The sequence below is a fragment of the Salvelinus alpinus genome, chromosome 3, assembly GCF_045679555.1.
Source record: "Salvelinus alpinus chromosome 3, SLU_Salpinus.1, whole genome shotgun sequence".
In the NCBI taxonomy this organism is placed as follows: Eukaryota; Metazoa; Chordata; class Actinopteri; order Salmoniformes; family Salmonidae; genus Salvelinus; species Salvelinus alpinus.
This window is the reverse complement of record NC_092088.1, coordinates 35,848,516-35,866,452: the sequence shown is the minus strand read 5'-3', so window position 1 is coordinate 35,866,452 and position 17,937 is coordinate 35,848,516. Positions and strand designations below refer to the sequence as shown.

Genomic DNA, 17,937 nt, shown 5'->3' with positions numbered 1-17,937 from the left:
TGCTGAGGCAGTTTGGAACTCGGTAGTGAGTGTTGCAACTGAGGACAGACGATTTTTATGCGCTACACGCTTCAGCACTCGGAGGTCCCATTCTGTGAGCTTCTGTGGCCTACCACTTAGCAACTGAGCCGTTGTTGCTCCTAGACTTTTCCACCTCACAATAACAGCACTTACAATTGACCGGGCAGCTCTAGCAGGGCAGATATTTGATGAATTGACTTGTAAAGGTGGCATCCTATGATGGTGCCACATTGAAAGTCACTGAGCTATTCAATGCGGGCCATTCTACTGCCAATGTTTGTCTATGGAGATTTCATGGCTGTGTGCTCGATTTAATACGCCTGTCAGCAATGGGTGTGTCGGAAATAGTCGAATCCACTAATTTGAAGGGATGTCGACCTACTTTTGGCTATGAAATGTAAATGGTCCAGAGGCAATACAATGACAGACTGATTGATTAACCATGTTACTGTATAAGCAGACCTGGGTCCAAACACTATTTGAAGTCATTTCAAATACTTAAGTTGTGCTTGAGGGAGCTTGCCTGTTGCGATGGAACCAATAGAAAAGTCCCAAAAGTGCAAAGCACTCCCACCTAGCACTCCAGACAGGCTAACGCAAATGCTTAAAGTATTTGAAAGATACTATGTATAATACCTGAACCCAGGTGTGGTTAAAAGGACACTAACAAACCCATCATACAGTAGTGACACCTATAGAACGTGGATAGACCCTTTTTATTTCAGTTTATGAGAATAGCAGAAAACCATTGAAAATGTCAGCGTTTTATCTTGGCATTATGTCTAACTCTTAAACGGCACAGGAGTAGAGGTGGTCACAGGTCCGTGTGGGCCCAATATACCAGAACCCCGCCCCGGGCCCTATTGGGTTCGGATTTGAAATTCTAACTTGTCCCTCTGGTCCTGTTTAATTGTTATCGGGTCTCGGGTCTATGTAACTACAGCTGATAGATGCGACCACTGCTCTGCATAGCCTATAGCAGTGGTTCCCAACCAGGGGTACAAGGACTCCTGGGGGTACTTGGCCTAGCCACAGGGGGTACTTGAAAAGACTCACGAGACCATATGCTTACTGGTAAAATGCACATGGGATACTTCAGTGGTACTCCGGTCGGGTCTAGGTCGAGTTGTCCTCTGGTCCATTCGGGTTCAGTCTGATTGTTCTCGTATCCGGGTCCCCATTTATTTTTAATTATCGGGTCCATTCTGGTCGGTTCTGATTGCCCTCGGGTCCGGGTCCAACTTTTTGGACCTGTGAATACCTCTACACAGGAGCTTGCCAGTGTCCTGCTCACATCTGCCCTGATTAGAGAACATAACAGTAGCCTACATGGCCATACAGGCAGCAGTAGACGCAGTCCTTCAGCAAGGCAAGGGGTCATTGTGGATCACTCTAGAAAGAATTCGTCACAAGGGAAAATGCACTTCTTCACCACTATCATTGTCAGTTTGGCACAAGCTGGTTTGTATTTCACAACGCAGGATCATTACATTATCTAACAAGCTCATTATTTATATTATACATTTTTATCATGCCCGTTTCAAGTTTATCCTACTTTTCAAGATTCATAAATTAATGTAAAAATAGTTATTGAAATCAAAATACTACTCATTACAGATCAAGCAGGAAGTCCAGTAAGTGGCTGTTTCAGACTTTTATTTAGTAAGGTTTAGCCAACTCGTTAATCCTGCTTTAAGAAATACCCCTCAGATGTCAAAATGGAAAACGTCAACAAATATCCAGCGTCTTTGCACGACTTGAAAATAATAAATTGTTCTGGATGTCAATTCCCATCCGCATATATAAATCAACATAATATGCACGAATATTACATTAATTTACATACATAGTGTGTAAATAATTTATTTATATGCAAATTAGTTGCATATATATATATATATACACACACACACAAAACAACTAAATAGAAAACAACTACATGCCATCGCACAAACAGGCTAAAAATACAATTTGATTCAATTTAAAAAATAATTATGTACATTTCCAAATGTCTTTAACCTCAATGTCCTGCATTCCCCACCCATTTATAAATCCCACTCTTGCAACCCCACACACAAACGCACAAACATTCAGACAATTAATGTATCTTTGGCTGACGTGTGAAGCTGCAGCACCTGCATCGTGTTCACATGGCAATTACTTACAGATCTTCCAAAAAAAGATAAACAAAAAGAAAAAACACCCAATAGAAAAGGGGATGTAGTGAAACCTCAATTCCTTCCTATGCTTTAGTGAATGAATACATATGTTTTTTCAAACATCTACTAACATACAAGGGTTAACAACACACACCCTTCCGTGCGTGTGTACAGTGCTTTCGGAAAGTATTCAGACCCCTTGACTTTTTCCACATTTTGTTACATTACAGCCTTATTCTAAAACGAATAAAATAAACATTTTCCATCAATCTATAAACAATAACCCATAATGACAAAGCGAAAACTGAAAAAAAAAAATGAAATACCATATTTACCTAAATATGCAGACCCTTTGCTATGAGACACGAAATTGAGCTCAGGTGCATCCTGTTAACATTGATCATCCTTGAGATGTTTCTACAACTTGGAGACCACCTGTGGTAAATTCATTTGATTGGACATGATTTGGAAAGGCACACACCTGTCTATATAAGGTCCCACAGTTGACAGTGAATTATCAGAACAAAAACCAAGCCATGAGCTCTGTAGAGCTCTGAGACAGGATCTCGGGACCTTTTTTGGCACAGATCTGGGGAAGGGAACCAAAAAATGTTGCCGCATTGAAGGTCCCCAAAAATACAGTGGCCTCCATCACTCTTAAATTGAAGAAGTTTGGAAGCACCAAGACTCTTCCTAGAGCTGGCCGCCCAGCCAAACTGAACAATTAGGGGAGAAGGGCCATTGTCAGCGAGGTGAACAAGAACCCAATGGTCACTCTGACAGAGCTCCAGAGTTCCTCTGTGGAGATGGGAGAACCTTCCAGAAGGACAACCATCTCTGCAGCACTCCACCAATCAGGCCTGTATGGTAGAATGGCCAGACTGAAATCACTCCTCAGTAAAAGGAACATGACAGCCCACTTGGACTTTGCCAAATGGCACCCAAAGGACTCTCAGACCATGAGAAACAAGATTCTCTGGTCTGATGAAACCAAGATTGAACTATTTGGCCTGAATGCCAAGTATCACCTCTGGAGGAAACCTTGCACCATCCCTACGGTGAAGCATGGTGGTGGCAGCATCATGCAGTGGGGATGTTTTTCAGCGGCAGGGACTGGGAGACTAGTCAGGATCGAGGCAAAGATAAACGTAGAAAAGTACAGAGAGATTGTTGATGAAAACCTGCTCCAGAGTGTTCAGGACATCAGACTGCGGTGAAGGTTCACCTTCCAACAGGACAACGACCCAAAGCACACAGCCAAGACAACGCAAGAGTGGCTTCGGGACAAGTCTCTGAATGTCCTTGAGTGGCCCAGCCAGAGCACGGACTTGAACCCAATCGAACATCTCTGGAGAGACCTGAAAATGGTATGACCTGAAAATAGCTGTGACAGAGGTTGGATGGGGAAAATGGGAGGATCTTGAGAGGATCTGTGGGGAAGAATGGGAGATACTCTCCAAATACAGGTGTGCCAAGCTTGTAGTGTCATACCCAGGAAGACTCGAGGCTGTAATCACTGCCAAAGATGCTTCAACAAAGTACTGAGTAAAGATTCTGAATAGTTACACTACCATACAAAAGTTTGGGGTTACTGAGAAATGTCCTTGTTTTTGAAAGAAAAGCTACTTTTTTGTCCATTAAAATAACATAACATTTATCAGAAATACAGTGTAGAAATTGTTAATGTTGTAAATGACTATTGTAGCTGGAAACGGCTGATTTTGTATTGAATATAATATAGATATGGAATATCTACATAGCTCGTACAAAGGCCCATTATCAGCAAACATCACTCCTGTGTTCCAATGGCACATTGTGTTAGCTAATCCAAGTTTATCATTTTAAAAGGCTAATTGATCATTAGAAAACCCTTTTTCAATTATGTTAGCACAGCTGAAACTGTTGTCCTGATTAAAGAAGCAATAAAACGTGCCTTCTTTAGACTAGTTGAGTATCTGGAGCATCAGCATTTGTGGGTTCGATTACAGGCTCAAAATGGACAGAAAACAAAGAACTTTCTTCTGAAACTCGTCAGTCTGTTCTTGTTCTGAGAAATTAAGGCTATTCCATGCGAGAAATCGCCAAGAAACTGAAGATCTCGTACAACGCTGTGAACTACTCCCTTCACAGTACAGCGCAAACTGGCTCTAACCAGAATAGAAAGAGGAGTGGGAGGCCCCAGTGCACAACTGAGCAAGAGGACAAGTATATTAGAGTGTCTAGTTTGAGAAACAGACACCTCACAAGTCCAGCTTTATTAAATAGTACCCGCAAAACACCAGTCTCAACGTCAACAGTGAAGAGGCGACTCCGGGATGCTGGCCTTCTAGGCAGAGTTGTAAAGAAAAAGCCACCTCTCAGACTGGCCAATAAAAATAAAATATTAAGATGGGCAAAAGAGCACAGACACTGGACAGAGGAAGATTGGAAAAAAGTGTTATGGACAGACGAATCTAAGTTTGAGGTGTTCGGATCACAGAGAACATTCGTGAGATGCAGAAAAAATGAAAATATGCTGGAGGACTGCTTGACGCCATCTGTCAAGAATCGTGGGGGCAATGTGATGGTCTGGGGGTGCTTTGGTGGTGGTAAAGTAGGAGATTTGTACAGGGTAAAAGGGATCTTGAAGAAGGAAGGCTATCACTCCATTTTGCAACGCCATGCCATACCCTGTGTACAGCGCTTAATTGGAGCCAATTTCCTCCTACAACAGGACAATGACCCCAAGCACAGCTCCAAACCATGCAAGAGCTATTTAGGGAGAAGCAGTCAGCTGGTATTCTGTCTATAATGGAGTGGCAAGCACAGTCACCGGATCGCAACCATATTGAGATGTTGTGGGAGCAGCTTGACAGTATGGTACGTAAGAAGTGCCCATCAAGCCAATCCAATTTGTGGGAGGTGCTTCAGGAAGAATGAGGTGAAATCTCTTCAGATTACCTCAACAAATTGACAACTAGAATGCCAAAGGTCTGCAAGGCTGTAATTGCTGCAAAAGGATTCTTTGATGAAAGCAAAGTTTGAAGGACACAATTAAAAATCATTATTTATAACCGTGTCAACGTCTTGACTATATTTCCTATTCATTTTACAACTCATTTCATGTATGTTTTCATGGAAAACAAGGAAATTACAAAGTGACCCCAAACTTTTGATATTTCAGTTTTTAATTTGTAATAAATGTGTAAACATTTCTAAAATCCTGTTTTTGCTTTGTCATTGTGGGCTATTGTGTGTAGACTGTTGAATTGAATCAAACAATTGAATCAATTTTAGAATAAGGCTGTAACGTATCAAAATGTGGAACAAGTCAAGGGGTCTGAATACTTTCCGAATGGACTGTTTACTTACAGTATTGTACTGTAAAGCAACAGAGGTGTAAAATGAAGTGCTAAGGCATCAATAAATAGAGAGTCTTTGTCTATTTGGCCGGTTTTCATGCGTTTGTCTGTCAGTCGTTCTTAGCACTCTGTGTGGTGTCCAGGTTGACCATCTGCAGCTCTGTCAGGTTACTGCTGCTGTGCCTCGACTTCTGACTAATCACCATCTGCAACACAACACATCAACGTCAGCATGCGCCACTGAAGACCTCTACGCTCAGCACGGTTCCACTTTGCATGCTTTAATTTGTGATTGTTGAGTAGACTTCTGTCACACAATACTACTGCCTAACAAGGTTAAGGTCAATTTCATTTCAATTCCATTCCTGTAAATTCATGAATTAAACCAAATTCAAATGACAATTTTTCCTTATTGAAAAGCATTGATACCACCCGCACGCCTGCACACATACACTGTTTTTTTGCTGCTGTATTTGTGCTGTTGCCAGTTTCTTCGGTCTGTGTTGTCCGTTTTGTCTAACATTGTTGTGTTTTTCAGTCCCTTTTGCCTCTTGCCAGGCCTTCACTGTAAATACGAATTTGATCTTAATTCACTTAAGAGAATATCCTGAATTGGCTGGAATTGAAATGGAATAGACTCCAACCCTGCTGCGTATAAGCACCAAATTATTGACATGAAATTTACTAACTTAAATAAACTCTTTTAGATAAGAAAGCCTTTTCTAAAAGAATCACTTTGCACAAGTTTGGTCATTTGTGTTGTTACAGTGTCACTATTGTACTCTAACTAGGGCTCTTGAAACACAATGGCTTATATTCTGTTCCTAAACTTGAGTCATTCACAAACAAAAACAATCTCAATCTTGCATGACTTTCTCAATTATAGTAACAAAACAAGTCTTCCAAATAACATATGGTTTTGCTTGTGTCACACGTGTTGTCCAAATGTCATAGGACTATATCATCCACATACAGTAACAGTACAGGAGGCAGGCCAAACCCTATCCCTCCACAGTGAGAAGACAGTGCTCTGTCCGGATGCATTAGTGCAGGTCAGTGGCATGCTGGTTGCAGATAGAATATGAGAGTTTCACTTGTAAAATGTAGGTCTTGCCGTACTGGGTGTAGCTGCACTGCCGAGACTGGGATCTGCATGGTGCCCGAGGGTGCCGTAAGGAATACCTGAGGGACAGCACCTAGCCAGAGAGAGACGGACACAAACAACATGAAGAACACAGCACTCTCATCTAAACTAACATTTTATCACTGAATATATATACAGACACTATGTGCATAGTGTGTAAGGTATACCACCCCACTTTTGGTCAGGGTCAAACTCACTAGCCTGTCATAATCAACGTCCTGACTGTAGCTATATTCATAACAGACCTGGGTTCAAATAGTATGCGTTTTCATCTTTTGAGCACTTGATTGAGCCTGCCTGGAATGGGAGCATTTTGAAAGTTCCAAGCTCAATCTGCCCAACTAAAAATATTGTAAAGAAAAAAATACTAATTGAACCCAGGTCTAATTCATACATCAATCAACCTCCCCCTCCCTGGTGTCCCCCATTAACCCATGACTGATGTAGTCTCACCTGTGTCCCAGCGTAGCCTACTGTAGTCTAGCGTGGTCTCACCTGTGTCCTGGCACTGTCCATGGGACACCTGCATGGCCGAGGGGCCCTGGGAAAAGGTGTTGAGCACAGCCAGGCCACCATCGGTCAGCGTGGGCGTGGACGCATACATCACTGTATGGGGGCTGGTGTACATCATGTGACCCGCCATAGATGTGGGCACTGACGATGTGACGATGGTCGCTGGAAGGAGTAGAAAAGAAAGTGTGTGAGACAAAGAAAGATGAGTTTATAAGAGACATTGCCCACCAGATGGCACTGTATCACTGAGGATAAAGTCCATTCTGTTCAACCATAGTTGACTCCTCATAACAGTATTGTAGACTACAACCTTCCACCCACTCAGCTCACTCAGAGAGATACGTTAGGGTTAAGTTAGACTATGGCTACAGCTTCTCACACATAACCAGAGTTTTACAGCGCTGTGTTAATCAAAGGATAGTTACCAGTGGAGACAGAGGAGGTCTGGGAGATCTCCGAGCTGCTGTCGTTGGCATGTGTGGTGGGGTGCACCTGGATGGCCTGCAGCTGCTGGGTCATCCCTCCCCCTGGAGGAGAACAGGCAACACCAAACACCTGCTCACTCACCTGTACACTATTCTATCTTAATGTCAGAACACATAAATTATAAGAATATTACAAGTTCGACCCATACAGTTTTGGACATGGTTTCATACACCTACGTATAATCAGCTAAAGTTCATGCCTGCCTCATGCCTGTTATCCATTGTACATCCCCTCTGCAGCCACAGACAGACTAGTCTCCCTATTCTTTCCCGGCGCACAAATCAGAACATGAGTAACTACATCCGCACAAATGAAAGATAAATACTAGCTCTTTTTGGAAATATGTAGTAACCCAATTCCCCCCTCTTACAATCAAATGTATTTTATAAAGCCCTCAAGACATATCATCCCATGAATCTCAAAAAACACAACTGGGGCCGGGGCCTTGTCTTACAGAGCTACGGGATGCCTGCTTACCCATTGATATAGGAAGGGGAGGAAAAGGGCCCTGTGTTTCTGTAGCGCACATCTTACACCCAGCACCACACTGACTGGACTGCGCCAGGCTCTAACGGTGTGCAAGACTTCTCTCTCAACAGACAGACTAGTCTCCAGGCAGACACAGACTAGTCTCTTATTTTCTCTCGACAGACTGACTGACCTAGGGAGACTGCAGTGGGAAAGCGGAAGACGGCCTGCTGGCCCTGCTGTGTCAGTTGCGATGAGGTGAGCGTCTGTCCCTGGATGGCCAAGGAGTGCTGGTGCAGCTGGCTGAGAGGAATGGTGGGGGTGCCGGGGGGGAGCGGAGTGCCTGCTGCAGGATGGAGAGGAGAAAAGGAAGAGTTAAACAGGGGGAGGGTGTTGCATAGCCACACTTGGTCATATGGTCCATCGACAGGTTCTTTAGTTGCGCTATTAGGGTTTGAGATTTCAACAGAGTTTTTTTTTTTAAAGTAGTATGTTGTTCCACCTGGCACTGGTCATGTACCAGACAGGTGGTGCAAAGAGAGTGGGGGAAAGGGAGAGAGAGGCTCCCAAGCTGCCCTTCAGCCTGCTGTCATAATGGGAGAGAAAAGAGAGATGGGAAGAAAGATCTGCTACCTCAACTAGCTACAGCTTCAGCCACACTGTCACTACATACAGACTTCACCCAACAACAACAAGGGTAATACCTTACCGTCAGTGACTGCACCACTACATGACATAAGACTTTCTAAGCTAAGGTGGTTATTGCCCAGTATTGCATAGTTGTAAGAGACCTGGACCTCCTGTACTGATTTTACCTATTTTAATATCAATATTCCAGTGAGAGTAATACAATGAATTCATGGCTATGCAAATATACAAAATCAAAGACTCCTTGATAAAGGCGACAGCCAGCTTATATTACAAAGTTTTCAAAACTCTGAACCAGAATATATACAAATCAAATTGTATTAGTCACATGCGCCGTATACAACAGGTGTAGGTAGACCTTACAGTGAAATGCTTTCTTACGAGCCCCTAACCGACAGTGCAGTTAAAAAAAATACAGATAAGAATAAGAGAAATTAAAAAATAACAATATATACAGGGGATGTCGGTACAGAGTCAATGTGCGGGGGCACCGGTTAGTTGAGGTAGTATGTACATGTAGGTAGAGTTAATTAATTAAAGTGACTGTGCATAGATGAAAACAGAGAGTGGCAGTGGTGTGGAGAGGGGAGGGGGGAGCAATGTGAATAGTCTGGGTAGCAATTTGACTAGATGTTCAGGAGTCTTATGGCTTGGGGGTAGAAGCTGTTTAGAAGTCTCTTGGACCTAGACTTGGTGCTCCAGTACCGCTTGCTGTGCGGTAGCAGAGAGAACAGTCTATGACTAGGGTGGCTGGAGTCTTTGGCAATATTTAGGGCCTTCCTCTGACACCGCCTGGTATGCGATATACAGTGCATTCGGAAAGCATTCAGACCCCTTCACTTTTTCCACATTTTGTTACATTATAGCCTTATTCTAAAATTGATTAAATAAAAAATGTTCCTCATAAATCTATACACAATACCCTATAATGACAAAGTTATTATGTTTTTTTTTTATAATGTTTTTTATTTTTTTAAACAAAAAACTGAAATACCTTATTTATATAGGTACTTAGTACTTTGTTGAAGCACCTTTGGTAGCAATTATGACCTCAAGGTGGTTCGTTGTAGTAGCGTGACTTGCGTCTCCACATCAACTGTTTAACTTATGGCGCATTTCACATCTCCAGGAAGTCCTCTCAGTTTGGCTATGTTTTACATGTATAACAAAACACCAGTATCCAGGAAGGAAACGTCTACATCTATGGGCTCAGCAGCTCCTGCCTTTGATTTCCATTGTAATAGAGGAATAATTGGAAGGTCCAACACAATGGCCATCGTGGAGAGGGCTGCCGAGCTCTCCCTATAATTAGTAATGAATATTCAATGAATATTGGGCAGCTAGTGCTGAGATTATTATTTAGTCCTACTTCATGGAGCCCCGGCTCAGACAGTGTTGAGGAACCAGGCGTGGCCCCTCATTACATCACATCGCGCCAGAAAAGCTACAGTATCTATCTAGACAGAGGTGCCCCTTGTAACAGGATTTGCTATACAGTGCATTCGGAAAGTGTTCAGACCCCTTGACTTTTTCCACATTTTGTTATGTTACAGCCTTATTCTAAAATGGATTCAATAATTTTTTCCTCCTCATCAATCTACACACAATACCCCATAATGACAAAGCAAAAAAAAATGTATGTCGACAACCAGACCTGGATTCAAATACACGCTTATTTAAGTATTTGTATTTTACATACTTATTTTCTGTTTGAGTATTTTTAAATCATTTAGCAGAATTACACACTTCTATTTGAAGTATTTTGAAATATTTCCTATAAATATTATTTGAAACTTTTTTCAAATACTTGTTTCCAAATACAATTGAAATACCCCTAGGACCAAACAGACCTGGGTTCAAATGCATGGGAATATTTCAATGTTTGTATTAAAAAATGTACTTGTCTGTATTTGAGTATTTTCAAATACATGCCAATACTTACCAAGTGTATTTCCGAATACATTTCCAAATATTCAACTACTTGTATTTTTTAAGAAAAAATATCCAAATACTTACTTTGAAATATATGTGAAAGTAATTTAGATACTTAAAAAAGTATTTGAACCCAGGTCTGTGAAGAACTAACACTCTTGAGTGACACACAAGCATGGTACACAAGTGTCACAAAGAGTTGACCCCGGTGAACACCAACTCCATTGTAGAGAATGATGTCTATGTATCCCAGTAAACAAACAAACTGCATTAAATGGTATGAGTTTCTCCTTAGAAATGGGTTGTGTTCATTAACGAATGGCCCCCTACTGTACAGACGAATATTTGGTCTGGTGAGTTTTCTCCTTTAGCCACCAAGCAGAAGAATATAGGCACTCATTTTCATTTTCTGTTGCAAAAAATGTCAAAACATGACCCTGGATGCTGACTGGTATGGTATAGTACAGCATAGCATAGTATTTTTTATTAAAGTATAGCATAGCATAGCTATAGTTACCTGACATGAAGGTGAAGCCGCTGGGCAGCTGCATGACCTGCCCTCCGGAGGAACCAGTGGTCTTGAGGATGGTGCCGTTGGCATTGACGTTGCTGCTGGCCGAGACAGGCGCCAGGTAGTTGGTAATTGGGAAGGAGGGCCCGCTGCTTACCTGCATGCTGGTGGAGGTGGTGGGGGCCGTGGGCGCGTGGGAACTGGTGGTGCCCGGGAGACTGGCCACCGTGAACGCAGGCTTTAGCTGGTCCTGGGAAAGGAGGGAAAATATGAATTATGAGTGGGGCTGTCAAAATAGCAGTTTCATGCTTCCATCAGAAAGTGCAAACATTTTGTGTTTTTTTGGCTCTTATCCACTGGACTTACTGACTAACTCAATTACTGACAGACATATTTTATTGAACAAACCAAGCCCATGACAGCACTATTCACTAGAGCAAGTGGGGTAGAGAGGAAGTTCATAGCCAAGCAATTACCATTGATTTACTCTCAGCCCTATGTTCTCAGCAGGTAGCCATTTCCCCCCTTTAATATATTGTATGTATGTATGTATGTATGTATGTATGTATGTATGTATGTATGTATGTATGTATGGTTGGAATCGGCTAAACTTTGAACATTGAGATATTAAATGAATGATAGGAAATTAAAGAGACTGGTTTATGTTAGAAGTTAATGGTTCTCAGAAGAAAGAAGGCTTTGGAATGTGTTTGATGGAGGAGAGGAGAGCGATGTGTTGATACAGGGGAGACAGATGGACATCTGTGTATTAGATGAAAGAGGGGTTGAGGTCAGGAGGTGAGGACAGATTATCTTAAGAGAGTAATAAATGTTTGGAATCCTGTTACCCTCTTTATTAGCTTCTGTAGAACCATAAAATGTAAGGATTGGAGAGAAAGGGGAGCGTCTTAAGTAGGATGCATATAAACTGTGAAGTCTGAAATCTTTTGCTGTCTGTTTTCAGCTGTACAGAACCTTTGGGAAGAATAAACTTGGATAAAGCTTCTCTAGTGTCCGTGGGTTATTTACTCTGAAAAATAAGAACCCAACAGTATGTATGTATGTATGTACGTATGTACAGTTAAAGTCAGAAGTTTACATACACTTAGGTTGGAGTCATTAAAACTCGTTTTTCAACAGATTTCTTGTTAACAAACTATAGTTATGGCAAGTCGGTTAGGACTACTTTGCGCATGACACAAGTAATTTTTAACAATTGTTTACAGACAGATGATTTCACTCATAATTCACTGTATCACAATTCCAGTGGGAATTGTGTAGTTTAGAGTAATTATCGAGGTTAGCTAGCCAGCTATTTTCGTCCGCCGCGCCGCCGTTCTCCTACCTAGTCAACACTGCTAGCTAGCCAGCTAGCCAACTTCTACCGAATAGCAGCACTGTAGAAACTATTACATTACAACGGAACGACTTGATTAGTGTAGTGTTAGCTAGCTACATAGTTGTCTTTGCTGTCTTTGTATCCAAGATAATTGTGTAGTTTAGAGTAATTATCGAGGTTATCGAGGTTACCTAGCCAGTTATCGAGGTTACCTAGCCAGCTACACTTTCAAACAAAGTCAACAACGCAGCCACTGCTAGCTAGCCTACTTAACCAGCCAGCAGTACTGTATCATTTTAGTCAATAAGATTTTTTGCAACGTAAGCTTAACTTTCTGAACATTCGAGACGTGTAGTCCACTTGTCATTCCATTCTCCTTTGCATTAGCGTAGCCTCTTCTGTAGCCTGTCAACTATGTGTCTGTCTATCCCTCTTCTCTCCTCTCTGCACAGACCATACAAACGCTTCACACCGCGTGGCCGCTGCCACTCTAACCTGGTGGTCCCAGCGCGCACGACCCACGTGGAGTTCCAGGTCTCCGGCAGCCTCTGGAACTGCCGATCTGCGGCCAACAAGGCAGAGTTCATCTCAGCCTATGCTTCCCTCCAGTCCCTTGACTTCTTGGCACTGACGGAAACATGGATTACCACAGATAACACTGCTACTCCTACTGCTCTCTCCTCGTCTGCCCACGTGTTCTCGCACACCCCGAGAGCTTCTGGTCAGCGGGGTGGTGGCACTGGGATCCTCATCTCTCCCAAGTGGACATTCTCTCTTTCTCACCTGACCCATCTGTCTATCGCCTCCTTTGAATTCCATGCTGTCACAGTTACCAGCCCTTTCAAGCTTAACATCCTTATCATTTATCGCCCTCCAGGTTCCCTTGGAGAGTTCATCAATGAGCTTGATGCCTTGATAAGTTCCTTTCCTGAGGATGGCTCACCTCTCACAGTTCTGGGTGACTTTAACCTCCCCACGTCTACCTTTGACTCATTCCTCTCTGCCTCCTTCTTTCCACTCCTCTCCTCTTTTGACCTCACCCTCTCACCTTCCCCCCTACTCACAAGGCAGGCAATACGCTTGACCTCATCTTTACTAGATGCTGTTCTTCCACTAATCTCATTGCAACTCCCCTCCAAGTCTCCGACCACTACCTTGTATCCTTTTCCCTATCGCTCTCATCCAACACTTCCCACACTGCCCCTACTCGGATGGTATCACGCCGTCCCAACCTTCGCTCTCTCTCCCCCGCTACTCTCTCCTCTTCCATCCTATCATCTCTTCCCTCTGCTCAAACCTTCTCCAACCTATCTCCTGATTCTGCCTCCTCAACCCTCCTCTCCTCCCTTTCTGCATCCTTTGACTCTCTATGTCCCCTATCCTCCAGGCCGGCTCGGTCCTCCCCTCCTGCTCCGTGGCTCGACGACTCATTGCGAGCTCACAGAACAGGGCTCCGGGCAGCCGAGCGGAAATGGAGGAAAACTCGCCTCCCTGCGGACCTGGCATCCTTTCACTCCCTCCTCTCTACATTCTCCTCTTCTGTCTCTGCTGCTAAAGCCACTTTCTACCACTCTAAATTCCAAGCATCTGCCTCTAACCTTAGGAAGCTCTTTGCCACCTTCTCCTCCCTCCTGAATCCTCCTCCCCCTCCCCCCCTCCTCCCTCTCTGCGGATGACTTCGTCAACCATTTTGAAAAGAAGGTCGACGACATCCGATCCTCGTTTGCTAAGTCATACGACACCGCTGGTTCTGCTCACACTGCCCTACCCTGTGCTTTGACCTCTTTCTCCCCTCTCTCTCCAGATGAAATCTCGCGTCTTGTGACGGCCGGCCGCCCAACAACCTGCCCGCTTGACCCTATCCCCTCCTCTCTTCTCCAGACCATTTCCGGAGACCTTCTCCCTTACCTCACCTCGCTCATCAACTCATCCTTGACCGCTGGCTACGTCCCTTCCGTCTTCAAGAGAGCGAGAGTTGCACCCCTTCTGAAAAAAACTACACTCGATCCCTCCGATGTCAACAACTACAGACCAGTATCCCTTCTTTCTTTTCTCTCCAAAACTCTTGAACGTGCCGTCCTTGGCCAGCTCTCCTGCTATCTCTCTCAGAATGACCTTCTTGATCCAAATCAGTCAGGTTTCAAGACTAGTCATTCAACTGAGACTGCTCTTCTCTGTGTCACGGAGGCGCTCCGCACTGCTAAAGCTAACTCTCTCTCCTCTGCTCTCATCCTTCTAGACCTATCGGCTGCCTTTGATACTGTGAACCATCAGATCCTCCTCTCCACCCTCTCCGAGTTGGGCATCTCCGGCGCGGCCCACGCTTGGATTGCGTCCTACCTGACAGGTCGCTCCTACCAGGTGGCGTGGCGAGAATCTGTCTCCGCACCACGTGCTCTCACCACTGGTGTCCCCCAGGGCTCTGTTCTAGGCCCTCTCCTATTCTCGCTATACACCAAGTCACTTGGCTCTGTCATATCCTCACATGGTCTCTCCTATCATTGCTATGCAGACGACACACAATTAATCTTCTCCTTTCCCCCCTCTGATAATCAGGTGGCGAATCGCATCTCTGCATGTCTGGCAGACATATCAGTGTGGATGACGGATCACCACCTCAAGCTGAACCTCGGCAAGACGGAGCTGCTCTTCCTCCCGGGGAAGGACTGCCCGTTCCATGATCTCGCCATCACGGTTGACAACTCCATTGTGTCCTCCTCCCAGAGTGCTAAGAACCTTGGCGTGATCCTGGACAACACCCTGTCGTTCTCAACTAACATCAAGGCGGTGACCCGTTCCTGTAGGTTCATGCTCTACAACATTCGCAGAGTAAGACCCTGCCTCACACAGGAAGCGGCGCAGGTCCTAATCCAGGCACTTGTCATCTCCCGTTGGGATTACTGCAACTCGCTGTTGGCTGGGCTCCCTGCCTGTGCCATTAAACCCCTATAACTCATCCAGAATGCCGCAGCCCGTCTGGTGTTCAACCTTCCCAAGTTCTCTCACGTCACTCCGCTCCTCCGCTCTCTCCACTGGCTTCCAGTTGAAGCTCGCATCCGCTACAAGACCATGGTGCTTGCCTACGGAGCTGTGAGGGGAACGGCACCTCCGTACCTTCAGGCTCTGATCAGGCCCTACACCCAAACAAGGGCACTGCATTCATCCACCTCTGGCCTGCTCGCCTCCCTACCTCTGAGGAAGTACAGTTCCCGCTCAGCCCAGTCAAAACTGTTCGCTGCTCTGGCACCCCAATGGTGGAACAAACTCCCTCACGACGCCAGGTCAGCGGAGTCAATCACCACCTTCCGGAGACACCTGAAACCCCACCTCTTTAAGGAATACCTAGGATAGGATAAAGTAATCCTTCTAACCCCCCCCCCCTTAAAAGAGTTAGATGCACTATTGTAAAGTGGTTGTTCCACTGGATATCATAAGGTGAATGCACCAATTTGTAAGTCGCTCTGGATAAGAGCGTCTGCTAAATGACTTAAATTTAATGTAAATGTAATGTAATGGAATACACTAAGTACATACACTAAGTTGCCTGTGCCTATAAGCAGCTTGGAAAATTCCAGAAAATTATGTCATGGCTTTAGAAGCTTCTGATAGGCTAATTGACATAATTTTTGTCAATTGGAGGTGTAGCTGTGGATGTATTTCAAGGCCTACCTTCAAACTCAGTGCCTCTTTGCTTGACATCATGGGAAAATCAAAAGAAATCTTCAGGCAATTTCCAAACGCCTGAAGGTACCACGTTCATCTGTACAAACAATAGTACGCAGGTATAAACACCATGGGACCACGCAGCCGTCATACCGCTGAGGAAGGAGACACGTTCTGTGTCCTAGAGATGAACGTACTTTGGTGTGAAAAGTGCAAATCAATCCCTGAGCAACAGCAAAGGACCTTGTGAAGATGCTGGAGGAAACAGGTACAAAGTATCTGTATCCACAGTAAAACAAGTCCTATATCGACATAACCTGAAAGGCCGCTCAGCAAGGAAGAAGCCACTGCTCCAAAACAGCCATAAAAAAAGCCAGACTACGGTTTACAACTGTTTATGGGGACAAAGATTGTACTTTTTGGATAAATGTCCTCTGGTCTGATGAAACAAAAATAGAACTGTTTGGCCATAATGACCATCGTTATGTTTGGAGGAAAAAGGGAGAAGCTTGCAAGCCGAAGAACACCATCCCAACCGCGAAGCACGGGGGTGGCATCATCATGTTCTGGGGTGCTTTGCTGCAAGACTCACAAAATAGATGGCTTCATGATGAGGAAAATGATGTGGATATATTGAAGCAACATCTCAAGACATCAGTCAGGAAGTTAAAGCTTGGTTGCAAATGGGTCTTCCAAATGGACAATGACCCCAAGCATACTCCCAAAGTTGTGGCAAAATGGTTTAAGGACAACAAAGTCAAGGTTTTGGAGTGGCCATCACAAAGCCCTGACCTCAATCCTATAGAAAATTTGTGGGCAGAACTGAAAAAGCGTGTGCGAGCAAGGAGGCCTACAAACCTGACTCAGTTACACCAGCTCTATATGTCAGGAGGAATGGGCCAAAATTCACCCAACTTATTGTGGGAAGCTTGTGGAAGGCTACCCGAAACATTTGACCCAAGTTAAATATTTTAAAGGCAATGCTACCAAATACTAATTGAGTGTATGTAAACTTCTGACCCACTGGGAATGTGATGAAATATATCACTCTCTCTACAATTATTCTGATATTTCACATTCTTAAAATAAAATGGTGATCTTAACTGATCTAAGACAGGCAATTTTTACTAGGATTAAATGTCAGGAATTGTGAAAAACTGAGTTTAAATGTATTTGGCTAAGGTGTATGTAAGCTTACGGCTTGAACTGTATGTGTGTATGTATTCAGACCCCTTGACTATTTCCACATTTTCTTCATGACAGCCTTATTCTAAAATTAAGTAGTTTTTTCCCACCTCATCAATCTACACGCAAAACAGGTTTTTAGAAATGTTTGCAAATGTATTACAAAAAAATATATGACATTTACATAAGTACTCAGACCCTTTACTCAGTACTTTGTTGAATCACCTTTGGCAGTGATTACAGCCTCGAGTCTTCTTGGGTATGACGCTACAAGCTTGGCACACCTAAATTTGGGGAGTTTCTCCCATTCTTCTCTGCAGATCCTCTCAAGCTTTGTCAGGTTGGATGGGTAGTTTTACTGCACAGCTATGTTCAGGTTTCTCCAGAGATGTTCGATCGGGTTCAAGTCCGGGCTCTGGCTGGACAACTCAAGGACATTCATAGACTTGTCCCGAAGCCACTCTTGCATTGTCTTGACTGTGTGCTTAGGGTCGTTGTCCTGTTGAACCTTTGTCCCCAGTCTGAGG

The 17,937-nt window shown here is 43.9% G+C and overlaps 1 protein-coding gene across 5 annotated transcripts in view; it reads right to left on the bottom strand.

Annotated features, from left to right (window-relative positions):
* Window positions 1-718: 718 nt before the first annotated feature.
* Window positions 719-17,937, bottom strand: part of LOC139570607 (serum response factor-like) — a 64,599-nt gene continuing 47,380 nt past the window's right edge. For 2 of the 5 annotated variants that reach the window (XM_071392607.1, XM_071392608.1), the window contains exons 3-8: window positions 11,230-11,473; window positions 8,326-8,478; window positions 7,604-7,705; window positions 7,119-7,340; window positions 6,641-6,717; window positions 719-5,727 (exon numbers count right to left, since the gene is read on the bottom strand). In XM_071392607.1, coding sequence (XP_071248708.1) covers window positions 5,632-5,727; window positions 6,641-6,717; window positions 7,119-7,340; window positions 7,604-7,705; window positions 8,326-8,478; window positions 11,230-11,473 — 894 coding nt within the window. In that variant the 3' untranslated portion in view covers window positions 719-5,631. Of the gene's footprint in view, window positions 5,728-6,615; window positions 6,718-7,118; window positions 7,341-7,603; window positions 7,706-8,325; window positions 8,479-11,229; window positions 11,474-17,937 lie in introns of all 5 variants that reach the window. The other 3 variants (XM_071392610.1, XM_071392611.1, XM_071392609.1) reach the window with 3 other exon arrangements.